The 27,839-nt window shown below is 36.7% G+C and overlaps 1 protein-coding gene across 1 annotated transcript in view; it reads right to left on the bottom strand.

The window, feature by feature from the left end:
* The window catches only part of BICC1 (BicC family RNA binding protein 1), a 307,521-nt gene that overhangs the window by 188,937 nt on the left and 90,745 nt on the right, over positions 1–27,839 (bottom strand). Inside the window, exon 2 of the mRNA XM_029931720.1 lies at positions 16,519–16,565. Within this exon, the coding sequence (XP_029787580.1) occupies positions 16,519–16,565 (47 nt within the window). The remainder of the gene's footprint in view (positions 1–16,518; positions 16,566–27,839) is intronic.

The raw sequence follows: 27,839 nt of genomic DNA, 5'->3' as shown, positions 1-27,839 counted from the left end.
GAAAAAAATGAAAGGAAAAAAACCTCCATGAAACGAAGAAAATATTTTTACTCTTAAATGCAAAAAATATAAACATGTTTCAACAAACAAATGGAATCTTTTCTCGACATAAGAATCCAGAAACTAGTATCCCCAAATAAAAACTGTAATCATTCAGTTCTAAACTAAAAAGAGTTGCCAACAGTATTTTTTTTTCCCAAGCAACTAAAAACATGGAGTCCCATCCTAAAATGATAAAACCCTGCAGCCTTTCCTGAAGCACTGACATGGAAGGGTTTCTCTGAAGAATCACATAATCTCTCACCCAATGCTTTTCAATTTCAACTGATTTTAACATCAAATCTATGTGGAATTGTCCCCATTTTGTAAGTAGGAGAATGGAATCTCAAATGACAAATGACTTGCCCAAGATTTCACAATTGGTTAATGGGCTAGGACTCAACAGATCTCATAGCTCCAGGTTAGTGTTCTTTTTAATATTGATCTTTTTTACTTGTTTCATTTGCTGATTGCTTCAAAATGAGGGCATGGCATTGAATCAGGGGAAATAAAAATGGATAAAGAGGAGAAGTTATGAAGAAATATACATTATAGTCACTTCTGGAACATTCAAATTTTAAAGACTGTCTTATCATCTCAAACAAGTGCTCCCTAAGAAACTCCAAAGCATCTTTTTTATGGGTGTTGGCAGAGTGAGGAAAAAGACAGCTCTATCTCTTATTGCTTTGATCTGTTTTAAATATCAATATTTAATTTACTGTGTTTTTTCAAAAAAACAAAGACATGAGATTTTTATTTTTCCTGAATGAGCACAAAGGTTTTTAAAAGACATGACTTATCAGTGTAATTAAAAAGGAAAAAGAAAAAAGAAAAAGAAAGATGATGAATTGAATTTCCTCCCCAGCCTCAACAATTAGACAGTTATAAGATTTGTACAAATCACTTAAATTCTCTAGGCCTTTCCTCATCTGTATGCTAAACTAGGAAATCTCTATAGTCCCTTTCAGTCCTACAATATCATACATGATTCTAAGAAGTCACGTAGTCCCAATCATGTACACAAAGCAATGTGTTAGGCCCCAAAATACTTTAGTCTCACAATCAGAGTTCAGAAACTAGTTGGACTATTAGTATATTAACTCAAAGAACAGAACAACAGGTAAGCAAATTAACTTTACAATAAAATCTAAAGTGATGCAGCTATGTAAATACCACACATAAACAAATGAAAACTGTCAATGTGTAATGGACCAGTCCACAGCATGCCAAAAAATGGTGGGACTTTTAGCTATAAAACTGGAAAGGTCAGAGATCAAGATGAGAAAACGACTTTCTAGACGGATAGATATTTTTATCTACAGCTATTAGAGTCAAGAATGATCATGGCTTGGGGATGCCACTGGCTAACATGAACCAGTTAAAATTATACAACTGGAATGGTTTGAGGAGCAATGGGAGACAAAATTAAATAAGCAGGAAGGAACCAAATATAATTAATGTTCAATGCCAAAGGTGGGAGGCAACAGAGGCAACAGAAAAATGTTAAAGAAATTGAGAACAAGATATAAAATAACAGTTGTGTTTTAGGAAAGAATCATATACTCTGAAATAATATACACTCTCATCCCTATCATGAGGCCCACTGAGGAAAAATATTTTTTTAAAGTATAAACTATAACACATCCAGCCCCCAAACAAATCTTGGTTTAGGAAAAAAAAAAAAAGGAATTTCCAAATGATTCACTGAGTGCTAATTCTATAGACTAGATTTTCCCCAAAAAGTTTGTTTTCATCAAATGATATTGTAAAGTGCTGTATACTGCAGACTTCCCTAACAAATTCACAAAATGCAAACAACTAGCACATTAGAGGTTGTAAGCAATTTTGTATGAAGAATCTTTTTAATTGTGTATGACAGCATTCCTCAAACTTATCTTGGAAATTTTAAAAATATGATACTTATTAACATAATGCAGAAACACAATACTGTTTCACAGTATACCTTCTTAGAAATAATCAATAAATAACAGTTAGTTATAAGAGAATGATACTCAACAGAAAATGGAATCCATTAGTAACTGACACAAACTCACATGAAACATACAATTATTTCCTTTTTATCAGGATTAGAGACAACATGAACTTAAAATTTGTTTGCACTTGTCATTCTCCACATCAGTGGTTCCCAACTTTGGCTGTAAATTAAAGTCACTGGCAGCTTAAAAAAAAAATTACTAATACCCTAGCTTTACTTCCAGAACAATTAAGTCAGAATCTCTAAGTTCAAGCATTAAGAGTTTTTAAAAGGGACTCAGGCAAACATACACGAAGGACAGTTAAGAACATTGCTATGGATTCAGAGTTTACCAACACTAAAATGGTTCATGGCAGAGTTTGGGAAATGAGAATGGGAACATGAATTCCAGTTAATTCAACTAGAAAATCTTTTCCTGAAAAACTGAGTATTGACTATATTTATTCTGCATATGATACTGGATTTCAAGTATTCTTGGCTGTCTCTTCTACTTGTTCATCATTATGCTGTTGGTTTCATGCTAATTCTACAGAATGCTAAATTGATAGTCAAAGATTTCTTTAAGGGTGTCTTTAATTTTATACAAATAGAATCAAATTTTCTATTATTTGCCAAACTTGAACTGTTGGTCCCAGAAGTTTTTGTTTGATTTCCATAAAACAGCCAGAAGTAAACCACAAAGCCAAAACTTTTAACTGTCTTCCTGAAAAATGTGTTTTTTTTAAACAAAAAATGTGTATCAAAGAAGGTTCAGGACTTACTTATTAAAATGATGCTATTTATTTTATAGCCATTATTCCAAACTTGTAAATTTTATCATCCAAAATGCAATGAAGGCATTATAGTAGTTGAAAACTCATAGTTTCAAAGCATAGTTAAAAACTAATCTTACCAGGAATGCATTTATCATCCAGGAAAGTAGTGGGAAGAAGAAAGTAATAACACATCGCTAAACTTGTAAAGAAGTCAAAAGTTGCAAAATTATTTATATTGCAAAATGTGTAGTTATCTCTTTAAATTTCATCATCTTTCAATAGATAAATAATATAGATAACAAGATCTCCTAAATTTAATCTGGATTTCAAATCCTTCTACACACCCTCTCAACTTTTCACTTGGATTTGTGCATAATTAATTTAGATGAAATGATAAGATGATATATAGATATATAGATATATAGATATATAGATATATCACTTTCAACTCATTTGATTTCTAGACCATATGACAGAAAAATGGTCTCCCCATCCTTTGATTTGCCTTTGCAAAGGCACTTAGTTGGTCCTTTCTCCCAGGAAGGCATTTCCATTTTGCCACCATTAAGACACTAAGTCATGAAATAACAGGTCTGGAAGACATTTTAACGTAATCTAATCCCGGCTCTCTGCCAGAAATTTTTCCACAAAGTCTTATCTAATCTTACCCAATATACTCAACAGACTAATTTCACCTACCCCTCATATCCTTACTCAAACACTTTCTCCTCTAGGGATGCCTGGAGGACTCACAATTTGTGGGTTCGAGCTCTGCATCAGGCTCTGTGCTGACAGCTAGCTCAGAGCCTGGAGCCTGTCTTCGAATTCTGTGTCCCCCTCTCTCTCTGACCCTCTCCTGCTCATGATGTCTCTCTTTCAAATATAAATAATTTTAAAAAGCATTAAAAACTAAAAAAAAACACTTTCTCCTCTAGAATGTGACCTTCTTAAGGACAGGGGCCTTTTTCCTCTACAATTCTGCACGTGGACAGTGCCCAGCTCCCAGGGAAGGCAGTAAATATCTCATGAGTGGCATCCAATTGTAAGGCCATTACACAATTATTCACTCCAGCCCCTTCTTAATAAGCATTTTCCCCTTTCGATTGAAAACTCTTTGAAAGTGGTAATTATTTCTTCTTTAGCAGTCCCATGGACCCCAGAAGACAACAGGAGAGTTTTTAGATTCACAGATTATGAGGTAGCTCATCATACTGTTAATGTATGAGAGGGATACTAAAGTGGAGTGGTACTCAAATGAGAAAAAACATATCCATGTTCCCAATAAGTACTGAAATATACTATTTCCTCAGTTTCGTTAATATCTCAAGGTACTGACTGAAGACAAGAAAACAGGCTCTCCAAACCTGCAAAGCAAGGGAATATACAAAGCTTCTCAAACAGCACCCCCTGTTGACTTAATGACTATTGTCTTCAACGATCCCACAGAAAAATTAACAAGAAGTTCTTTTTTTTTTAATATTTTATTTATTTTTGGTACACAGAGAGACAGAGCATGAGAGGGGGAGGGGCAGAGAGAGAAGGAGACACAGAACCGGAAGCAGGCTCCAGGCTCTGAGCTGGCTGTCAGCACAGAGCCTGACGCGGGGCTCAAACCCACGAACGTGAGATCTGACCTGAGCCGAAGTTGGAGGCTTAACCGACTGAAAGAAGTTCTATTTAAGAAAACAACTTCAAGCTAAGTTAAATATTTTCTCATTCACAGAGGATTAAGGTTTCCTGGTAACTCCAAAATAAACAGGCACATGGGAATTGAAACTGGGGTGTTTTCTTTTCTTTTCAAAAAGGTAATGAAGGTGAAGTCAAGAAAAAACTGAGAAACACTGAACTTCTACAGATTTGTCAATAGTTGGTTTCTTCTCTAAGTGCCTTCACTCCCCACCTATCATCACTTAACCATTCAGAAGTAGAAAATCTGAAGGACTGCCTGATAATCTAGGGTGACCAAAGTACTAAAAGTAGTGAATACTAAGAAAGAAAAAACATCTTTACACACTTCTCCAAGTATTCTGATTATGTCAAAAGAAAGGCAATGTAATCTATGTTTTTACCACTTAGTGTCAAAAGACAGCTTTTTAAAGAAGGAATTTATACCCAAAGAAATTAAAAAAAAAAAAACTGCAAAAGAACTAGTTTGGGATAAGCCACAACTGCTAAGCATACAAAATAAAAGAATAACATTCAGAATATTTAATAATTTAATTCAAGGATCTTGTTACATAAAGAGACATAGAGTAACAAAGAGTTCTCCTCAACCACAATTAAGAAAAACAGAAAATGTTTCATGCTGTACTAATCCTTCTGCATGTTGGCTGACTACAACTTCCCACAAATAGTATAATACTGACTAAAACAATATTAGCACCAATAGCCAAGAAGAAGAAGGAAATCCCATAACAAAATCTTTTTGGAAAACAGGGACAGCATAAGCTTTTTTCACCTAAGATATTAATTGCAATGACCTTTCTTTGAATAATGCTGTCAACTGACTAGCAAAAAGAAACACCCTAAATAAGAATACTATTCATATATAGTAAGTACATATATATAGAAAGAGTGTTCATCATACACTGGCATAGTGTTTATTTTTTCATGCTTTAAACACATTATGGTATTGCTACTATAAACATATCTTAATGACTGGCTTTAAGAAAATGTCCTATGCCTCATCTAAAGAGCACTGCTCCTTTAAAGATATATTTTTTATTTTTTTAATGTTTATTTATTTTTGAGAGAGAGAGAGAAAGGAAGGGGGGAGAGGCAGAGAGAGAGGGGGGGAGACACAGAATCCAAAGCAGACTCCAGGCCCTGAGCTGACAGCACAGAGCCCGATGTGGGGCTCAAACTCCTGAATCTGAGCTGAAGTCGAACGCTTAACCAACTAAACTATCCAGGTATCCCAAACATAAAATTTAATTTGAGCCATTCATTGAGGAGTTAAACTGCTCTACACATATACACTGAATTTTGTTAAATGTGAATGCCTAAACCTTTTGAAGAGAGGGAAACTGTACAATTATTCAAGTAACTGAATGGCTTTTATGTGTTTTAGCCCGAATCTTGATTATAAGGCCTCGCGATTTCTCAACTACATCAGAAAGGGTGAAGCTATAAGCACACCTACAGATCAGAATCTGAGAAGCAGCACAAACTATGCCCACTCTGTGTAGGAGCATCTCTTACTTCCAGCCTATCTGCTTAACTCTGGCTTTTGCTCCCTGTTCCCTTCTGTGAATGGGCTGCTTCTGCTTACTCTCAGCTGCTTGTCCCTTATCATTCCAGCTTTTCCAGGTCCAACTCAGTCCCCCTGGCTTCTTTTTCACCCCATTCTAACATCATTACCTTTCCCATTTCTGTTCCCACTATCACTCTGGGTCTTAGTTTCCCAATTTGTTAGAGATGAATCTCATTAAGTGAGTTTTCAGAATCCATCACACTGGTAATGGCTAGTGTCTACAGAAAGTCCATCACTGGATCTGATACCCACATCTCGACCCTTCAGTGGTGGCTACATGAGCTGGGAGGCAGAGTAAAGTGGTGCAAAACATGGCTTGCTCCTCTTCTTTTTCACAGTAGGCTATGTAGGAAGGCAGGCATGGAATGAAGTATGATTCAGACACCCAAACAAGGTTAAGAGTTTACTACCCAAAGAATAAATTCCAAAATAATCTACCTTTTCTAAAAGAGAATGAAAAATATTAAACACATCAAGAAAAAAGTTGTTCTGAGAGAGAGAGAAAGAGAAAGAGAGAGACAGAGAGAGACAGAGAGAAAGAGAGACCGACCCAAAATTCAAGAAAGGGCTGATTCAGGAGATTACAACAAACCATTATTTTGTCTTAAAATAGCAAAATATTAGATTTACAAACTTCACAACAACTAAATGTGATTTTGAAATCTGATTGTATAAACAAGATATAAAAGACCACAAAATGCATGCCATTTATTTTACTGTATTAATTTGTCTCCAGCCTCTTAGTTGCCCCTCTCATGCACTACAACCCTAATTCAGAACTCTACCTAGCAGAACTTGTAGCTTGATAGAACTCTCAACTATAGAAGCATATAACACACCCAAGAGGACACGACAGTTGCTATTTTAAAGAAAATTAGGGGCGCCTGGGTGGCTCAGTCGGTTGAGCATTGGCTTCGGCTCACGTCATGATCTCACAGTTGTGGATTCGAGCTCTGCATCAGGCTCTGTGCTGACAACTAGCTCAGAGCCTGGAGTCTGCTTTGGATTCTGAGCCTCCCTCTCTCTGACCCTAACCTGCTTGCACTGTCGCTCTCTGTCTCTCAAAAATAAAACATAAAAAAATATTTTTAAATAAATAAAATCATTTATGTTTTATTAACAATAGTCAAAAAAAATAGTCAAACAAAGGGAAAAGCACTCTTCAGGTGAACTACCACCAACTAGCTATCTGGCCTTGAAAAAAATCAATCCAAGACTATTCAGAGCATGGTCTAGAAGAAAAAACACCATTACCACATCTGATTTTAAAATGTACTAATTCTTCTGTGAGCCCATTAAGTCAATAAAGCTTAAACTCTTTATTAAATATCATAGCATTCACTTGAGTCACCCTAAATGGCACTACACTGACCCCATCAATTTTATGAACTGTAATCCTTCTGCTGATTCCTTTACTCTAGATAACCTTATAGAGTCCATAATGAAGAAAAAAAAAATCGTACAGGGGTTCTGACTACTGAGTCACAGAGCCAGTTGAAACCTTTCAGAGAGATGCTTTCTATACTTCCATATGCTGGCCACCATAACGGCCATATCATATCCAAGCCAAATGTCAGGTCGAGAGTACAGAGTGAGAGACAGGGCATGTTAAGCAACATCTAAGTGGGCCCTGACCTGCCAGTCTGAAATCAACTATCTTCGTTTTACATTATATTCCTAGCAGTGAATTAGGGCCAGCCTTTATTCTTCAATTTGGTGAAGAATGGCAAGAAATGCCAATTCTTCATGTCTGTACCTGAAGATTATGTAAACTTCAGCTACTTGAGGATCATATCAATATCACAGATATCATGGCCTCACTATTATTGTACAGGCGATATCCAAAATGCTGTACCCAGAAACCATTGCCAGATATAAGATGGAACACTGATTCTGCTCCTGAAAGTGAAAAGAATGGTGAAAGGTCTGAAAATTAAGTCACATGATAAATCAGAAACTAACTATTTTTAGTCAGCAGAAAAGAAGGCATATAGATGTTATAAAAAAAAATCTTCAAAATAATTTACACCTCCAAATAGCAACAAAACAAAAGCAAACAGGGAGGGCATTTCTATAAAGTTAGCACTAAAAATGATGTGCCATGTACATATATATGATCTGTGTATGCAACTGTTATGATACAGAAAGAACTTCAGTACTTGATGGGAAGCAGAACCAGATGCTTCTTACAACAAAATACTGTATATGCTATAAATTGACAACAATTTGTGCATCCATGAACAACCTCAAACTATTAGCAATCATGATCTGCTTTTCTCAAGAGTTGGTAGTGATTGATCTTGGTTTTAAACAAAATTGAACCATAACCTCACAGCCAAGACAATCACTGTTAACATTTGGCATAGTTCCTGCTCCAATAATTTTTCAAGGTATAAATATATGTAAGAAAATTTGAGTCTTACTTTTGTCCTGATTTTTGCATTTTTATGATCATTTTCTCAAGTTGCTAAATATTTACTCCAAAAAGCATTTTTAATGCCTACCTAGAAATATAAAGTTTGGATATAACATATTACAAGCATTACATTAGGCACTTAGGTTCTTTCTAATTTAAATTAAATTATTATAAATATTACCACAATGAATATCCTTTTATGCTGATCCTCAGACAGATCTCCAATGATGCTATATGTATATACAGGACTGAATTTGTCTTATGCTACCTTTGATATAAAAACAATTTGAATCATAAAAACTGAAGGACATAATTAAATATACACACAGACACAGACTACCACAGCAAAACCAAGGGTCCTGTGATGAGAACTAATCAAATTTAATCCTTCCTCAGAAACAGTTAATGCCACTATCGTGAAAACCTGTTTCTGACCCACACAAATATGCTTATATCTGCATATTATCAGGTTTTTAGTGTAATTCTGGTTTATCTGTATAGTGTGAATGTTCTCCTGAAATCTTAATATCATCCATAAAGAAGTTTGAATCTCAATATTTTTCAATTAAGAGAAGTTCAATTATAGGAATTAAGGACTTTATTAATCCATTCAAGGAGAACATTTTACAAAATAATACAAAGGCCTTTTCTTAAAAGTAAGACCAATAAATCATTTAACTGGAGCTTTCAATTGTCATTCTACTACAGGTATGTTGCATGTCACTATTCAATCCAGAGTCCCGCCTGGTGACCTTCCTTAACCTATTTTCATGAATTCAATTGGATTTTCCACTTAAAAAAACTGTAGTAGTAATTAGGGCATATTGACTAATATCAACATACATTTTACAGGAATCTTAATGACATCCTCCATTCCATGGTTGCAGAAAGAGGAATAAAAAACAAAATGTGGTTTTCATAAAGCAGCTGTATGAAATGGCAGCCAGAAATGAAAGCCAAAATATAATATGATGATGGAAATCTACAGGTGATTATACAGCATGCTACAAATATGGGCCCAACAGCCAAGCTTCTCATGCCAGATAAAACACCAAGACAGAATTCAGAAGAGCAGAAGAATGGATGATGAACAAGTCACTTAAATGGTCCTTTGCTTAATCTTTTCTCACTCACCTTTATCTTCTAAATAGAAGAGAGAACAAATTATAAGGCATAAAAATAGGATTGATTCTTATCTTTAACAACTTTAAACAAGATAACCAACCTGCTTTTAGAGATTGTTCTGTTTTTCTAAGCCTTATACATGGTCAGTTATCTTTAATTAGTCAGTAATGAGAGAGAACCATGATGACAAATTCTCTCACTGAAACTTACTCTCAGGGCAATAATGTTATAATCAGAAATAAGAACTCGGCATCTCTGAATGTTAGCTTGAAGGTTTAACTGTCCATTAGTGGTGATATCCATTGATGATCACATTTGCATTAGATTAGAACCGACACTGCAATGCTGCACAGCCTTCACCTATCTTCAGAACCATGACACCAAATACTCTTCACTGTATAAACACCTCTTCATAAGATTTGTATTTTGAACCATATAAATACATTACCTATAAGATTAGGACTTTAAAATATTCCAATTTTATTTAAGGCAAATTTCAGGGGAACCTGGCTGGTTCTGAAGTCTGTTAAGCATCTGACTCTTGATTTTGGCTCAAGTCATGATCTCAAGGTTCATGGGATGAAGCCCCATGTCCAGCTCAGTGTGAACAGCATGGAGCCTGCTTGGGATTCTTTCTCCCTCTCTCTGCCCAACCCCAGCTCCCACATGTTCTCTCTCATGCTCTCTCTCTCAAAATAAACAAACATTTTAATTAATTAATTAATTAATTAAAGCTGATTTAAAATGTTTAAGTGTAAAGTCTCAGTGTTAGAGAAAGTATATCATGGGTGACATTGAATTGAATTCATTTTTTAAATTTTTTTAATGTTTTATTTATTTTTGAGAGAGAGAGAGAGACAGCATGATCCAGGGAGGGTCAGAGAGAGAGGGAGACACAGAATCTGAAGACAGGCTCCAGGCTCTGAGCTAGCTGTCAGCACAGAGCCCAACGTGGGGCATGAACCCATGAACCATGAGATCATGACCTGAGCCAAAGCTGGATGCTCAACCAACTGAGCCACCCAGGAACCCCTGAATTCATTTTTAAATAATTAAACCAAAACTTATTTCTATTACTAGAGGAATATGATCTATTCAACATATACCAATAACGGCCAGTGGAAAAAGTAGAAGAAATTCTTTAATTTCTGCCTTAGCCCCCCCCCCCGAAACACTCATTTGGTGGAGCAGAGGGAAACAAATACTCCTTCCACAATTTTCCCCTGAAGACAACACTTCCTACTTTCTAGTCTCAAAATGACAAAAGTAATCTGTTTTAATTGAAAGGATGAGTTTGAGGATACTAAAAATAAACCACATAAGCCACCAAATAGTATCTTATTTATGTTAGCCTTACAGTTAGTTCTCATGAAAAGCCATAGTTGATAGGTCATTTTTCCAAACTGACACATTTTAAGACTATAAAATATCCCTACATTCAAAATATGTGATGTGTACTTTGGGGAGAAACAATATATATAACCTGATGCAATGGAAAACTTAGCTTTTAATTATATGCTGACTGGATTTAGTCTTCTTCAGCTGCTGGGACTCAATAAATAAATAAAGCATTGTGCTTTGATGAGTCACATCTGTATCACAATCACTACACTCATCCCCACCTAATACACTGTAACACATTTTTCCCTCCAAGATCTGGCCATAGTTATTTCACAAGGAAAAGAATTTTTAAAAAAGAACTGATTAAAAGGAAACAGGACAGACAGTGAGTAAGCCATGAACAACTGCCCAAAGAGCTGTAAAAATCCTGGAAGATTATTTCCATGTGTTTCAGTTAAAGTTGCCATGAGATGTGGACAACGAGAGAATATTGATAAAGTTGTATCCATTCCCTCCCTTTTGTAAGTATACTTAGAGCCAAAGAATAAAAAGTACAATTACTGGAGAACTTGCAAAGTATTCATACAGAAAAATATTTGGAATGTATCCAATGCAAACATTCTGATTTATAATTCCATCAGCCAATCAGAGAATATTTTTTAAAATCACTTTATGTGCATTTTTAATATATACAGAAAAAATGCTAAAGGTTTATAAACAGTTCTCTTTCAAAGATGGGGTGACAGATTACATTTTTTATCCTTCTTGTGTGTTAATTATATATTTGTTCTAGACAATTTAGAAATGACTTGTAAAAAGGAAAAAAAAGCAAATTTAGTACAAATGACTAGGCAGTTACATGTACAGAGGAAAATGTGATAAATAACATTTACAGTTTTAGCAAATTTTTTCTAATTATAATAAATTTTTCTACAGAATGATTTCCTCCATTAATAAGTGTTTATAGTTGAATTGTGCCCCACAAAAATTCTTATGCTGAAATCCTAATTCCCAGTACCTCAGAATGTGACGTTATTTGGAAATAGGGTCATTGCAGGTATAATTAGTAAGATTAGATCACTCAGGTGAGCCCTAATCCAATATGACCACTGTCCTTATATAAAGAGAAAATCTGGATAGAGACACACACAGGGAGGATGCCTAGGAAGACAAAGGCAGAGATGGGGATGACACGTCTACAAGCCAAGGAACACCAAAGATGGCAAGTAACCAACCAAAAGCACAGGAAGAGGAATGGAAGAGATTCTCCCTCACAATTTTTGGAAGGAACCAACCCTGTTGATACCCTGATTTTGGACTGCTACCTACTGAACTGTGAGATGGCCAATTTCTGTTGTCCCAGCCACCCAGGTTGTGGTACAGTTACACCAGCTCTAACAAACTAACACAAAGGTTTCAAAGGACACCACAGGAAGACACTTTGACCACACACATTTTTCATAACTATCAGTCTTCTGATAGTGCTTACAAAATCAATCCTCCTTCCATATGCTCCTCCTCCCCACTGTCCATTGCTACAGTTAGGGAAGACTACATAACTAAGTTTTCTCCAGTGAAATATGAGAAGTGACATATGCCACATCCATTTTAAGACTGGAACATACTTCCTCCATACTCTTCTCATTTCTCCCAGCTCACATGTGGACATGGTACTCACCCAGATCAATCACAAAGATGAGGTCCATACTTCTTAGACGGAATGTGGGGCTTTAACTGACAGCATGAGACAGAGCCAACCACCAAGCAAGAACATGCTCCTTACAATGTTACATGAAAGTAAAGGAAATAACTGTTCTTTTTTTTCTTTTTTTTTTTGTTTTTGTTTTGTTTTTTTTAGTTTGGTCATAGTTTTTATTCACTCTGGTAGTATGTTATTTAATTATGTAGTTACACATTAGAAACTTTTATAATTTTATTCTCAATGGACTAAATATAATAATTTTTAAAACTCATAAGGAGAATGATATTCTATTTTATTTACCTGTATATTTATCCATCCTATGGCTCTTTCTTTATTCCTGATGTCCTAGGTTTCTTTCCATTATTATTACCTTTCTGTTGGGGTAACTTCTTTCCAAAATTCTTTTAGGTCAGGTCTGCTCACAACAAAATTTTTTTTTACTTTTTCTTCCTTTGACAAAGTTTATTTCACCTTTTTCACCTTTATTCTTTTTTTTTATTATTTTTTTATTTTTTTAAATAGTTTATTGTCAAATTGGTTTCCATACAACACCCAGTGCTCTTCCCCATAAGTGCCCATCTCCCTCACCACCACCCCTTTTCCCCCCTCCTCCTTTCCCTTCAACCCTCAGTTCATTTTCAGCATTCAACATAGGCAAAATTTGAGGGAAATAACTGTTCTTTAAGCCACTACACTATTGGGTTTCTCTGTTATACCAGGTTATTCTTTTGCTCTAATAGAGGGTATCAGGGAAAATAAAACATTTCTAACATATGCAGTAAAAGAGCATATAGAAAACCAGGTAAATCTCTAAAACAATACATGTGATGCTATAGAAAAATTTTAAGTATAAACAGCTACTATTACAGCTCCAAATCTGAAACAATATATGTGATTATCTTAGTAGTTGTTAAGCTATAATTTAACCATTTGTGGGAATCTGCCAATCTTTATTCTTAAAGGTTTTTTTCATAATGATATTTTAATTTATTTAATTTCAAAAATTTTCATGAGAAAAAATTTAGTATAATCATATTGTTATGATTTTACATATATTTTAATGGTACCAAAAAAAGCAACAAAGTAACATATAAAAGTCTCATATTCCTCCAATCACCTCTCTAGGAAAAGCCAGTATGAAGCTAGGAAGGTAGCTTTTCAGTCTTAGAGGTTATAAAATAATAAGTTTTAAAGTCAACTCAAGGGGTGCCTGGGCGGCTCAGTCGGTTAAGCCTCCAGCTTCGGCTCAGGTCAGATCTCATGTTCGTGGGTTCGAGCCCCACGTCAGGCTCTGTGCTGACAGCTAGCTCAGAGCCTGGAGCCTGCTTCCGGTTCTGTGTCTCCTTCTCTCTCTGCCCCTCCCCCTCTCATGCTCTGTCTCTCTCTGTATTAAAAAATAAATAAAACATTTAAAAAAAATTAAAAAAAAATAAAGTCAACTCAAGAGAGGCTTTAGTTTTGGTTTGTAATACACACCTAGAGTGAAAACCAAAACATATTATAATAATAAGTATATAGAACCTTCATATTTGCCTTACTCTGAGAAAAGAAAATTATCTTATCCTCTCATATGCTAATGACCAGCAATGTGGCCTATTTCTTGTTCTTAAATGCTTCCAAAATGCCATTATATGAAACTGAAATATATGTGAAACTAGAAGAAAGTTCTTGGAGGACAATTCAATACTTCTCCATTACTTCATTCTACTGTAGATGAACCATTAGTATCTTGTTCTATTTGTTCAAACCACTGAAAAGTACTCTTCCGGAATTTGAGATGTTCACCTTTTATTAAGTTACAGGGGTTTTTTCCAGGGTTTTTATCCAAGTCCTGTATGGAGACTTATTAGGAAGACACTCTATTGATCTAAAGAAAAAAATGAATAGATGCGAATTACTCCCATTTAGTTATCCAGGACCTCATTAACCTGTGATCGGGGATAGAATCTATGATTCCAATTCATGGTTTGTTGGACGCACACATGTTCCTGGACTCAAACATGTGTTTCTATTTAAACTGCTGGAATGTATATATGGCTCCACAAAGAGTGATAAATATTAGCAAATCTTCTAAGAATGAATGTCTTTTATGACCACATACACCATGTTTTGATTCAGCTTTTAAAATGTCTCAGTCACACAAAGCTGAACAATCTGCTTTTTACATCTATCCACCAGTTAAAGAACAATGAAATAAAACCCTTCCACAGATCACATCTATCTGCACCTTCCCAGCGAACCCAAGGCAGATCTGTCATTTTTGCTATTTGTCTTCTTTGTTCTTCCCTCATAGCAAGGGCATTCTGAAATGCCCAGGTATTGACATGTTGGATAATAATCACTAAGAGATAATGCCAATAAGGGGCTTCCAGTATAGTTTGGAAACTTCAACAGCATGAGCCTAAAGAAGGGATGGAAAACTGTGTCTGACACATTCTAGTTGGCCAGCACAGTATTTTTAAATTTTAAAAAATTAACTCACTTTTGAAAAGGCCTCCCATACAAATAAGGAACTTCATCATATAGGATATTATATCTCACCATGAACTATGAATCCCTCAGATTTCGTGTGTGCAAGCTAAAGGTCTGAAGTGTGAATGCCACAGGAACCCTTCCAACTGTTTAGCCTTCTTACATTGTGTTCCTCTGCGTAGAATGCCTTCCCAAGCCTATCTCTTCACTTAACTACTACTCTCCTCAGGAACTCAAGTTCTTTCTCATCTTCTAAAGCCCCAGTCAAGTGCTTAACCCTCTATAGTCCCAGGGTCTCCTGCTATTTATATGACTATATTGTCAGACACCAGACTAATTCCTTCAGGACAGGGACTATGCCTTGTTCATTTTAGTCTCTTTTGTGTGTGGAATAGAGCAAGTGGTAAAAAAAAAAAAAAAATACTTTCAGAATGAAGAAATTCCAATACAAGTATTGGTTCTGAAAATATTTGTTTCCATATTCCTAGAAGAGAATGCAGATGAATGGTAAAGTTATTAGCAAACAAGAAAACATGCAGATCACACAGAAGCAAGAGAATAAAGAGGCCATAAAAGCCACATCTGGTTACACACAAGTGATTTCCAAAGGCTGATGACCCTCCACAACGTTATCTATACTTGCTGCTTTATTTTGCTCCAGGACACCTGTATATTTGTTTCTACATATATTATTTCTGTATCTCAACAACAAAGACACAAATATAATAAATCCAAATAAATGAAAGAAGAACACACACTTGAGGCAATTTCTTTGAAAGGACAGGCATCTTCCCTCATATAAAACCCTTATTTTAAAAACAGAACTGATTAGAAATAACCAATTTTTATTCATATTTTCTCACATTCCTTTTTCAGTCAGGTACATTCCAGTTTTCCTTTGTTATATATGACCAGACAGACTGACTTTACTGAAACTCAGAACTCTCAGAAGACAGTCAGGGAAAGATTGACCATGGTTACCAAGAGTGAGCAAGGAGGTCTAAAGGTGCATCTTTTGTCAATTATTTTATCCTACCTGTGGTCAATGCTTACTGGAAATGAGGAAAGCTGTGAAGGATTCCTCTTCATGTCCCAGGTCAGGTATGTATACAGGTAAAGCAGAAATAGGGGGCAGCAGTGAAAGAATCTAATCAGGACAGCATACCTGGCCGCCTTCATTGCCTCTTTTGCCTCCAAGTAAAAACATCCTTAGATTTGCTCAGGAGGGGCAAGAAGTTAGAATGGTTATGTCCCAAACAGTATCCCACCCTTGTCTTTGCCCTAAGCATCTCCAGCTGTCTCATGAAAATCTATTCACCTTCATATGGAAAAGGAGTTTTTAGGAGTTTCGAGTGTAGCCACTGAGACATGCTCACTTCTCCTTAATTATCACCAAGGCAGGAGTACAAAGCAACTTACCTTCTGAAAAAAGTCTTCCCCACTTTTGCCTTTTCCTTCAGCAGCAGCTGTAAATAAAAACATATGCATTAATAGTTTCTTTTTCAATCTCTATATTCCAAAACCTTTCAAGTATCAAGTATGAGAATATAAAGCAAGATGCCATTCTTGGTCTCCCAAAGCTCAGTGCCTGCCTGAACAGGCTTCATTTCTGATGCAAAGCTGATAAAAAACAAAACACTAATCCAATCAATTATACATCTTTAGATAATTTCACACTCCTTTTTTTTTTTTTTTGGTCTGACTCAGGTGTCTCTTTTCACACATTGATGAATATAATCTCACCCTTTCATAATTAAGGAACTACATGAACAAATGCAACTACCAATATAACCAACTATAGTGCTCTAAGCATGTTCTGTGCTTTGCAATGACTATATAATCTACTTAGGTTTCAGCTGGCATCATACTACTTTAATTCACTCCTTAATTCACATTTATAAGATAAAGATGAAACAACATGAGGATTAAATAGTAATAGTGAAGGTCACAGACAACAATAAAACTTCATGTAAGATTAATTAAAATGTCATTACATTTGAACAAATCATTTTTATATCTAAATGTCAGCCTATAAATATAGGAGAAACCCAGTTTTCTACATTCAAAAGTCTTACAACTCTGTGAACTTTTTTTTAGGTTTATTTATTTATTTTAAGAGAGAGAGTATGTGTGAGCAGGGGAGGGGCAGAGAGAGAAGAAGAGAGAGAGAACCCCAAGCAGGTTCTGTGCTGTCAGTGCAGAGCTGGATGCAGGGCTCAATCTCATGAATCGTGAGATCATGACCTGAACCAAAATCAAGAATCCAATGCTTAGTCAACTGAGCCACCTAGGCACTTGATGTGAACCTTTTTTTTAATCTGTAGAGAGTAGTAGGCAATTTGACTAAAAGGAAAAGAAAGATCAAAGAGACAAAAGCATCTTGCTCTGAATAGCCTCAATTTGCATCATTCAGAAGGCAAACACCAAACAGGTCTTGAATTCAGGTGCAGGGTGGAACAGTGGTTAACTGGAGAAGCCACCCCCTGGCCAAGACAAGTAAATAAGCTGGAGCAAGAACTCATAGATAATGAAACCTGGAAGATCATGGTACCCTAAACACTGTCAACACTGTCGATGGGCATTGCGTGTACGTGCATACACATGCACGTATGTGTACCCAAGACACTTAAAAATTATTAGAGACTCTTGTTTGTCAACTATATTTCATTAAAAAATTATTAACGACCCAAAAAATGTGGCAGGTGATTGTGCTAAGTGGAAGACTCAAAACTCAAAGAAATTCCCTCAAAGAAATAGCAAGTATCAAAATACAAATTCTTTCACCAATTTTAATCTCGCAGTTAAATATAGGAAGCCTTCTACAGTCTTGCAAAATGTGTAGTTTAATCAACATGCTTCCATCCAAAAAAACAGGATACAGAATACATTTTCTGTGATTTCCAAAGACATTTTGAGGAAATATATAACAACAAGAGATAAAAGGAAAAATTGTAAGCTGTATTTTAATGGTAGGCTAAACAATAGCCTCTCAAAGATAGTCACATCCTAATACCTGGAGCCTATGAATATGTTACTTTAGTGGCAAAAGGGATTTTGCAGGTGTGATCAAATTAAATTAAATTATCTTGAGACAGAGACAATCCTGAATTGCCCAGGTGGGCCACATGTCCTCACAAGGGGTTCATTCTAAGAGGGAAGCAGGAAGGTCAGAACCCAAAAAGGCAATGTGACAACAAAAGCAAAGGGAGTGAAGGACATGTTACAAAGAAAGGAGAGGTCAGAGGAAAAAGGTATTAGAGATGGTATACTGCTGACTTTGAAGATAAAGAAAGGGGCCATAAGCTAAGGAAAATAGGTGGCCTCTAGAAGCTGGGAAAGGCAAGGAGATGGATTCTCCCCTGGAGTCTCCAGAGGGAGCATGGCTCTGCCAATACCTTGGTATATCCCAATGAAACCCATTTCAGACTTTGGACCTTTGGAACTGTAAGATAATATATTTATGTTATAAGCCATTATACTTGTGGTAATTTGTTACAGAAGCAAAAAACAAAACAAAAAGAACACATATCACACATGCACACACACAAAAACAAGCCTATTATATAATGCCAAGACTATTTTTACTTTCTGAACAAATACCATACTTTCTACAGCATGAACTGAGCACAGACATGTGAGCCTTTCAAGCACACATTTCCACAAATATGTTCTTGGTAGTTAAGTCTACAGATTATGATTTTTACTCTCTAATCTGGAAATATGTCAATATTAATAAAACTCTTAAAAAATATAAAAAGCAAATTTGAACAAAAATAGCAAAGCTCATACTTTCCAAATAAACTGGAAAATGTGGCTGATCCGAGCTAGAGGGGCCACCTAGGCAAAATAAAATGACATTGTTCAAACCGAATGACACAAACCTAATAACAAGTGCCTTGGGGGCACTCCAACTCAGTCATCTCTTGGGCTGTCTTTATCTCTAAAGGGAAAAATAATTTGAAGGGCCGTATTCAATGACAAAACTGCTTGGCAATGAAATTTGCACAGCAGGGCACAAAGATTTGAGAAAATTCTAGTGACACTGAGGAAATTCCTCTTTAAAAAGAAACTTCATAATCAAAGATATTTCCAGGGGTGCCTGGGTGGCTCAGTCGGTTAAGCCTCTGACTTCAGCTCAGGTCATGATCTCACATTTGTGGGCTTGAGCCCCGTGTCGGGCTGTGTGCTGACAGCTCAGAACCTGGAGCCTGCTTCTGATTCTGTGTCTCCCTCTCTCTCTTCCCTTCCCTGCTCATGCTCTGTCTCTCTCTGTCTCAAAAATAAATAAAAAAATTTTAAAAATTAAAGATATTTCCAAAAGCCTATCAAACAAAAAAGATAACCACCCCTTTCACTCACAGGGAACTTCTTCACAACTTAGAATTCATCACTTTAAATCTCATATTACAATTACATTTCATTAAGGATACTTCCTTTAGAACATTTATTTTGCTCATGATAAACTCATTATGTCACAACCCTTAAGTGCCCCTTCATTTGAAGTCCGACTAAATAACTGCTAGGGATTTAACCAAGGGATAAAGAAGTGATGACACATAGGGGCACATGTACCCCAATGTTCACAGCAGCACTTTCAACAGTAGCCAAAACATTGAAAGAGCCTACATGTCCATCAACTGATGAATGGATCAAGAAGATGTGGTTTATACACACAGTGGAATACTTCATGGCAATGAGAAAGAATGAAATCTGGCCATTTGTAGCAACGTAGATGGAACTCGAGGGTGTCATGCTAAGTGAAATAAGTCAGGAAAGAGGGACAGATTCCATATGTTTCCATTCATAAGTGTAACAGGAGAAACTTAACAGAGTACCATGGGGGAGGGGGAGGGGAAATCATTGGGGAGAGAGAGGGAGGCAAACCATGAGAGATTCTTGAATACAGAAAACAAACTGAGGGCTGATGGGGGAGGGGGAGAGGGGAAGGGGGGGTGATGGAGTAGGGCACTTGTGGGGATGAGCAATGGGTATTATATGTAAACCAACTGACAATAAATTATAAAAGAAAAAAATTGTTAAGGCAAAAAAATTAAAAATTAAAAAACAGTCCATCTTAATAGAGTTCATAGAATGACCTTTCAATCCCTGAATGAATAAAAAGTGGAGGGGGTAGGATTTCCTTAGGCTCAAATTATAACTCACTATGTCCCAGAAAAATATCTAAAATTTAACAAAAACCTGCACGTTTAACAACCTTAGGATTTCAAGGGGAAGAGAAGACAGAGGTGCTCATTGGCACCAAAAATACTCATGCCAAAATTCTTTGGCCTTTTTCATTCCAAATGTTTATGTATAAGAAACCAAATCTGAACTTGATTTTCCCCTAAATCTGGAGTAGTGTCCATTCCTCAAGGCCACAATTACCCTAATGAAAAGACTCTGGTTGGATACTTAGTGAGATCACTGTCTTAGCTATAAACGATGGTTAGTCCCAGTCATTGACATGTTACAGTGACTATTCCTTGTCTCATTTCTGGGTTGCTGGCTCTCCTGCAGGACTCTTACTGACCCCATACAAGCAAAGCCATCAAGGTTAATATGTTCATTTTAGAGATGCAGAAAAGAACAAAAAGAAGTTCTCTCTTTCATTCCACAAATATTTTTAAGTCCTGTGCTGGTAAATCAAAATTGGCAAGGCCCTAACATTCAACTTAAAATCTTGGCCCATATAAAGCCAGAATCAAAATTTAATTTTAGTGACAATTTTCCAAAGATCTTTTCACAATCCCAACTCTATCCAAACTAAACTTATTAGCAATTTAATTTAGCTATTCTCATTTGGGACAGGTGTACTAAAAAGCTGTTCATTTTACTCTTATATCCAACACTACAGATGGGCAGCTACTGCCAGGCCTGAAGAGTGAAGGGTGCTTCTAGGAAGACCATCTAAGAGTTGGATTGTAAAAAATAAAAATATGAAATATGATAATATCTTGACTCAACGATTGTCTTTTCATTATGGTTGGAGGGGCAAATGTTGCCTATGAAATGAGCCAAGCCATACTTGATTTCACAACATTCCTTGACCTCTGAAGTCTAATTCTATTCGGTGGTATAACAGTTCTAATGAGTCCTCACATTTTTATACACTGATACACCTCTACCCTTTATATTCCATAGTAATATGAATACACACAGAATGATTTAGCAGACTTTTTCTGTCTTTATAACATGACTTCTACCTGATGTTCCAAAATGTAATCATTTGATCGTACAATCCCTAGATTATTCTTGCCAATGAAAGCAAAGGTCTTTATTTTCACAACATAGAACTCCAGAAATAAATTACTTCAATACCACTGAAACATAGCTTCATAGATTGTGCAGGTAAAGCATTTCATATTTTAAGCTGAATGATTCATTTTTATGTTTATTATAATTTCTCCAATGTTTTGCCATATTTTATTTGATATTTTTGTTTCACAAGAAATATGGGATGGCAAAAGCCATAGCCAATAAAAACAGCAAAAGTTGAAACAGGTGTAAACTATTACACTCCCCCAAACTACGGGGCAAGTCTAGTTAATTACTGAATTAAAGGGGGGTAGCTCAATTTTAAATTCTTTGTAGGACATATGGAAACTTATTTAAATATCCTTTTCACTCTGAAATGCTTTTCCATTATAACATCTGATGCTTTCTGGAGTCTAATCTAAAAACACAAGGACTATGTATTTATACTTAAAAAACAGTATAAAATATCTTTAAACACTCCCTTGGTAGGCAATGGGTTTCTTCCCAACCCCATGGAACCTGAGGGAAAAAAAAGTTCAAATTATAAAATAAATAAGAAGTAATACTTCATATTGGTAAAGATTCAAGGCATTCCTCACTTTCTCTTAACACAAACCAACTGTAGCATATTTACAACTAAGAAGGCTGTTGTATGTTAAGGTCACCTGAAAGATAAATGAAACCATGTAGGTAGCCTAATTCTCCTGCAAAAATACTTCACTAAAATTTCAAAACATTTGCTTATTATATTAAGTTAATCAATATGCTAAAAAGAGGTATGTCAGATATTTTATTCGATATAACACAGTTTTCAGAAAACTTCCCTGAAAATTGGGCTAATTTCACTGAAAAAGGAATCACAAAAAGATGTAGTAGAGCAATTGCTATATACTCCCAGAAAACTTTTTATGTTCATGAATCATATCTAACACTCTAGACTGGCATGCAAAGTCCTGAGGATTGAAGAAATAGACATTAAGCTAAGTTTCTTTAATCTTCAAAATCATTCAAATACTCTAGTCAACTGAAAAACACTCCAAATTTAAACATCAGTAGTGAATAGTGTCTTCTGAATGTTGTATATCATAAGAGTGAGGAACTTCTTTCCTAAAACTCCCTACTTCCAGAGTTCACAATTAACAAGTCAAACTCACCTAATCTAAAAACAAGCAAAACAAAATAAAACAAAAACACATATAAGCCTGTTAAGAAAAAAGAAACAGATAAAAATAAATTTTTTTCTTAAAGCAGTAGCTGGTAATTTAAGGATGGTTTTCTTCAGTTTAATGTTCTTCTTAAATACTGGGTTGTTGTTGTTTTGTTGTTGTTGTTGTTGTTTTGGGGGGAATGTGGGTTTTTTGCAGTTAAAAATCTGCATGTTCAGGAGAGACAAGACAAAGATGGTGGCAGAGCAGGTACTCACCTTGTTCCACAAATACAACTAGATAACTTTCAAATCATGCTAAGTACCCCACAAATCAAACTGAAGACTATCAGAAAGAACTCAACACAAGGAAGAGAAGAAGTCACATCAAAGAGCACATGCAGCACACATTACAGACATTCCTTGAAGCACCAGGCCCTTGTGAACAGGGGATGCAACACTGCAGGGCACTACAGGACCTCTTTTTCATAAGTCTATTACCATCAAGAGCAGGAAATATAGCTGACTTTTCTAACACACAGAAGCAGGCACAGAGACTTAGACAAGATGAGAGAAAGAGAAATTTGTCCCAAATAAAAGAATAGGACATGGTCGCAGCCAGAGATCTAAGTGAAATAGATATAAGTAATATACCTGATAAAGAATTTAAAGTAATGATCACAAACATACTCACTGGACTTGAGAAAAGAGTAGAAGAAATGAGTGAGACACTTGACACAAAGATAAGGACTAACATAGCAGAACTAAAAGGCTCAATAAACGAAATCAGATACACGCTTGATAAAATAAACAGCAGGCTGGATGAAGCAGAGAAAAAAATCAGTGACCTAGAAAACAGAGTAATGGAAAGTTATCCAGATAAAAAGAGAGAAAAAAAATTACGCAAAATTAGAATAGACATAGGGAGCACAATGATTCCATCAGAAGTAGTAACATTCATATTACAGGAGTCCTTGAGGAAGGATAGAGTGAAAGAGGGCAGAACATTTATTTGACAAAATAATAGCTGAATAATCTGAGGAAGAAAACCTCCAGATCCAGGAGGCACAGAGAACACTCAACAAAATCAACAAAAACAGATCCACACCAAGACATATTAGAATTAAAATGGAAAACTATAGTGATAAAGAAAAAAAATTCTATTTTAGATAAAGAATACATAAGTAGAAGAAAGAGACAGAGAGAAAGAGACAGAATCTTAACCAAGCTCCAAACACAGAGCAAAGCCTGACCCAGGGCTTAATCCCACAACCCTGGGATCATGACCCAAGCCAGTATCAAGAGTTGGAAGCTCAAATGACTAAGTCACCCAGTTTCCCCCTAAGAAAGCAATTTTAAATAAGCAAAACAAAAGAAGATAGTAACTTATAAGGGAAAACCAATAAAGCTATCAGTGACTTTTTCCACAGAACTATTCCAAACCAGAAAGGAGTGGCATAATATATTCAAAGTGCTGAACTAGAACAATCTGCAGCCAAGAATCCTCTATCCAGCAAGGCAATCATTCAGAATAGAAGGAGAGATAAAGAGTTTCCCAGAGAAACAACAAATAAAGGAATTTGTGATCACTAAGCCAGCCCTGTAAGAAATACCAAAGAGAACTCTGTGAGGAAAAGGAAAAACCAAAAGTGACAGTATGGTAACAAACAAACAAATGGTAAAAATGACTATTTCTGTAAAAAATCAGTTAAGGTACTCACAAAATAAAAGAATGTAAAATCTGAAAACATATACCTAAATTATAGGGAGGAGAGGAGTAAAGAATGGGTTCAAATTTAAATGGCCATCAATTTCATATATACATGTAGAAGATGTTATATGCAAATTTAATGGTAACCATAAATCAAAAATCACTAATATGTATAAAAGGAATAAAGAAAAAATCCATATATCTTTCCTGGTCCACTGAAAACCAGTGGACCAGGAAAGAGAAAGAAAAGAAGAAACTGAGAAAATCTTCAGAAACAACCACAAAACAAATTAATACAATGGCAATAAATACATATCAATAACTACTTTGAAAGTAAATGGACTAAACTCTCCAGTCAAAAGACAGAGGGTGACAGAATGGATTAAAATTTTAAAAAATCCATCTATATGCAGCCTACAAGACAATCATTCTAGACCTAACAAATTCAGATTGAAAGTGAGGGGGTGGAGAAACATTTGTCATACAAATGGAGGTCAAAAGAAAGCCAAACTCACAATACTCATATCAAACTAGACTTTAAAACAAAGACTTGAATAACAAAAAAATAAGGGCACTATATAATAATACAGAGGACAATCCAACATAAAGATATAACAATTTTAAGTATTAAGACACCCAACAAACATAAAACAGTTAATAACAGAGGGCTTTAACACCTAACTTATAATAGATCATCTAAACAGAAAATAAACAAGAAAGCAATGGCTGTGTCACACTGGACCAGAATGATTTAAAAGATAAATTCATAACTTTCCATTCTAAAACAGCAGAATACACATTCTTTTTGAGTGCACATGAACATTCTCAAGAATAGATCATAGGCCAGCCACAAAGCCAGCCTCAACAAATTTTAAAAAAAGATTGAAGTCATATCATGCATTTTTTTCTGACCACAAGGCTATGAAACTAGAAGTCAACTACAAGAAAAATCTGGAAAGACCGCAAGTACATGGAGATAAAATAACATGCTACTGGAGGGGAGCCAAGATGGCAGAGAGGAAGGGAGCTCTGTAAATTCCGTCTGCCCCATCTATCGAACTGACGATATTACTCTCATCTGCAAAAGGGGAAGGAGAAAATACGGACTCCAGAAAGAATAGAACCTCAAGGATACCTGAGTGAGTGAGTACGAACTGGGGAGATCTGAAAACGGGCCAGCCCGGGAAGGGCAGGGGAGGCAGGATCCCCAGCCGAACGCGGGGCAAGTGCGCAGAGCCCGAGAGACAAAGGGGAGAGACAGAGAGTCTGAGCACGCTCATAGTACTGTCTCTGGGGAAGAGGTACTGTCTCTGGGGAAGAGGTAAAGAACCTTTGGCCATGCTTGGAGAGAGGGACCCACTCCATAGATAACTGCTGGGTAGCCGGAATCCCGAATCCGGGTGGTGCAAGGGAAGGAACAGCTTCCAGCCCTAAGCCATCTCAGCGTGGAAGCAGTGGCAGCGGTGATGGCGAGAAGCGGCCACATTAGCGGCCCTGGCAGCTGCGCCGGGGTTGCGCACTTTGAGAGGCGCCCGCAGCGGCGGTGGCGGGCCGCGGTGTGGTGAGAGGCTGCGGCAGCAGCGCCCCGGCAGCGGCTGCGCCGGGGGCGCTCGGACTTCGAACTTGGTGTTGGGAACGGGACCACGCACCTCATTTCCACGGCACATCTTGCCCCCTGCATTGGCTGTGCAAATCCCAAATCCCGGTGCCCACAGGAAAAAATAGGGCCCGCATCTACGCGACCCCCGACGGGGAGTCGGAGGCTGGTGGAGGCCTGGGCGCGCGCTGGGCTGCGGGAGCTCCCAACTCACTTCCAGCAGTGCACAGCGCCTTGAGCAGCAGCTGTCCAAAGCCAAGAGAGACTCAATTTTTTTTTCCTTCCCCCATTGCAATTGCGATCCTGGCTGGGGGTGGGGACTCCTCAGATGGGTCTGTGAAGGTGCGCACTTCACCTACTGCTGCTCATTTCACCTCAGGCAGGGGCAGCTGAGATCCCTGCCTGAGCCAAGACAAACTGATTCCTCCCCCTAAGAAGCCAGTCACCAAAACAAATACTGTGATTCCTCGTTATTTTCCTTTCTCCTTTCTCCCTTAATTTTTCACCTTCTTGCAACCCAGATATATTCTCCTGTATCTCATTCTTACCACTCCCCTCAACTGGTCATACACTTTTAAACTGTCTACTGTCCGTTATTGTCTCCGACCCCCTTCTATATTATTTTATTATTTTTTTTCTTTTTTCTTTTCTTCTTTCTGTTTCTTTTTGTCTTTTTCCTTCCCATTTTCTATCTTCTCTTTCCCCATTTTTATGTGTTTCTTTGTTTGATTTGTCTGTGTGTATATGTGCTTCTGTTCCTTCTGTGTGTGTCTGTCTGTTTTCCTTCCTAGGACTGCACCAAGAAACAAGCCAAAGTGTGCAAGAAGGCGATTCCCAAATATTGCACAGTAGGGAAATAAAATACTCACAGGCACAACAAGAGAAACCAAGAAACACCATTAAGAGAACATTCCCTGAAACGACAGGCCCTGGACAGTAAATAAGCCTCCTTTAACAGAGAAATATTAATAGGTGCACAGTGCACAACGAGCTTTCTAAAGGTGACAAGAGACAGAAAACTAGCAAAAAACAAAACGAAGAAACTCTCCACTGAAGAACTTCCAGGAGGAAGTCACAGCCACAGAACTGCTCAAGGCAGATCTAGACAACATATCAGATCAAGAATTTAAAAAGGTTGTCATAAGATTAATCACTGGGGTTGAGAAAAGCATCAAAGAATCAACTGATGAGGTGAATAACAAACTGGAGGCAGCCACCTCAAGGATTGACGAGGCAGAGAAAAGAATAGGTGAATAAGAAGATATAGTTATAGCAAAAGAGGAAGCTGAAAAAAAGAGAGAGAAATTAATCCAGGAGCAGGAAAAGAGAATTCGAGATCTGAGTGATACAATCAAACGGAACAACATCCGGCTCATAGGAATTCCTGAAGAGGAAGACAGAGAGAAAGGGCCTGAAGGGATACTTGACCAAATTATAACTGAGAATTTCACAAATCTGGGAAAAGAAATAGACATTCAAATTCAAGAGGCACAAAGAACCCCCGTAAGATGCAATTTGAATCAGCCTTCATATCACACTGAAACTGGCAAACTATAAAGATAAAGAGAGAATTCTGAAAGCAGCTGGGAGAAAAGGGCCCTCATATACAAAGGGAAACCTATCAGAGTGGTTACAGACCTATCTACTGAAACTTAGTAGGCCAGGAAGGAATGGCAGGAAATCTTCAATGTGATGAGCAGAAAAAATATGCAACCAAGAATCCTCTACCCAGCAAGCCGGTCTTTCAAAATAAAAGGAGAGATAAAGGTTTTCCCAAATAAACAAAAATTGAGAGAATTCATGACCACCAAACCAGCCCTACAGGAAATCCTAAGAGGGACTCTATGAGGGAAATATCACAAAGAATACAAGGTGCCAAAGACACCACTATAAACATGAATTCTAGGGAGAACATAATGACTCTAAACCCACATTTTTCGATAATAACATGGAATGTAAATGGACTGAATGCACCAACCAAACGACACAGGGTAGCAGAATGGCTAAAAAAACAAAACCCATCTATTTGCTGT

This window comes from Suricata suricatta, chromosome 2, assembly GCF_006229205.1.
Source record: "Suricata suricatta isolate VVHF042 chromosome 2, meerkat_22Aug2017_6uvM2_HiC, whole genome shotgun sequence".
In the NCBI taxonomy this organism is placed as follows: Eukaryota; Metazoa; Chordata; class Mammalia; order Carnivora; family Herpestidae; genus Suricata; species Suricata suricatta.
This window is presented reverse-complemented; position numbering and strand designations above follow the sequence as displayed.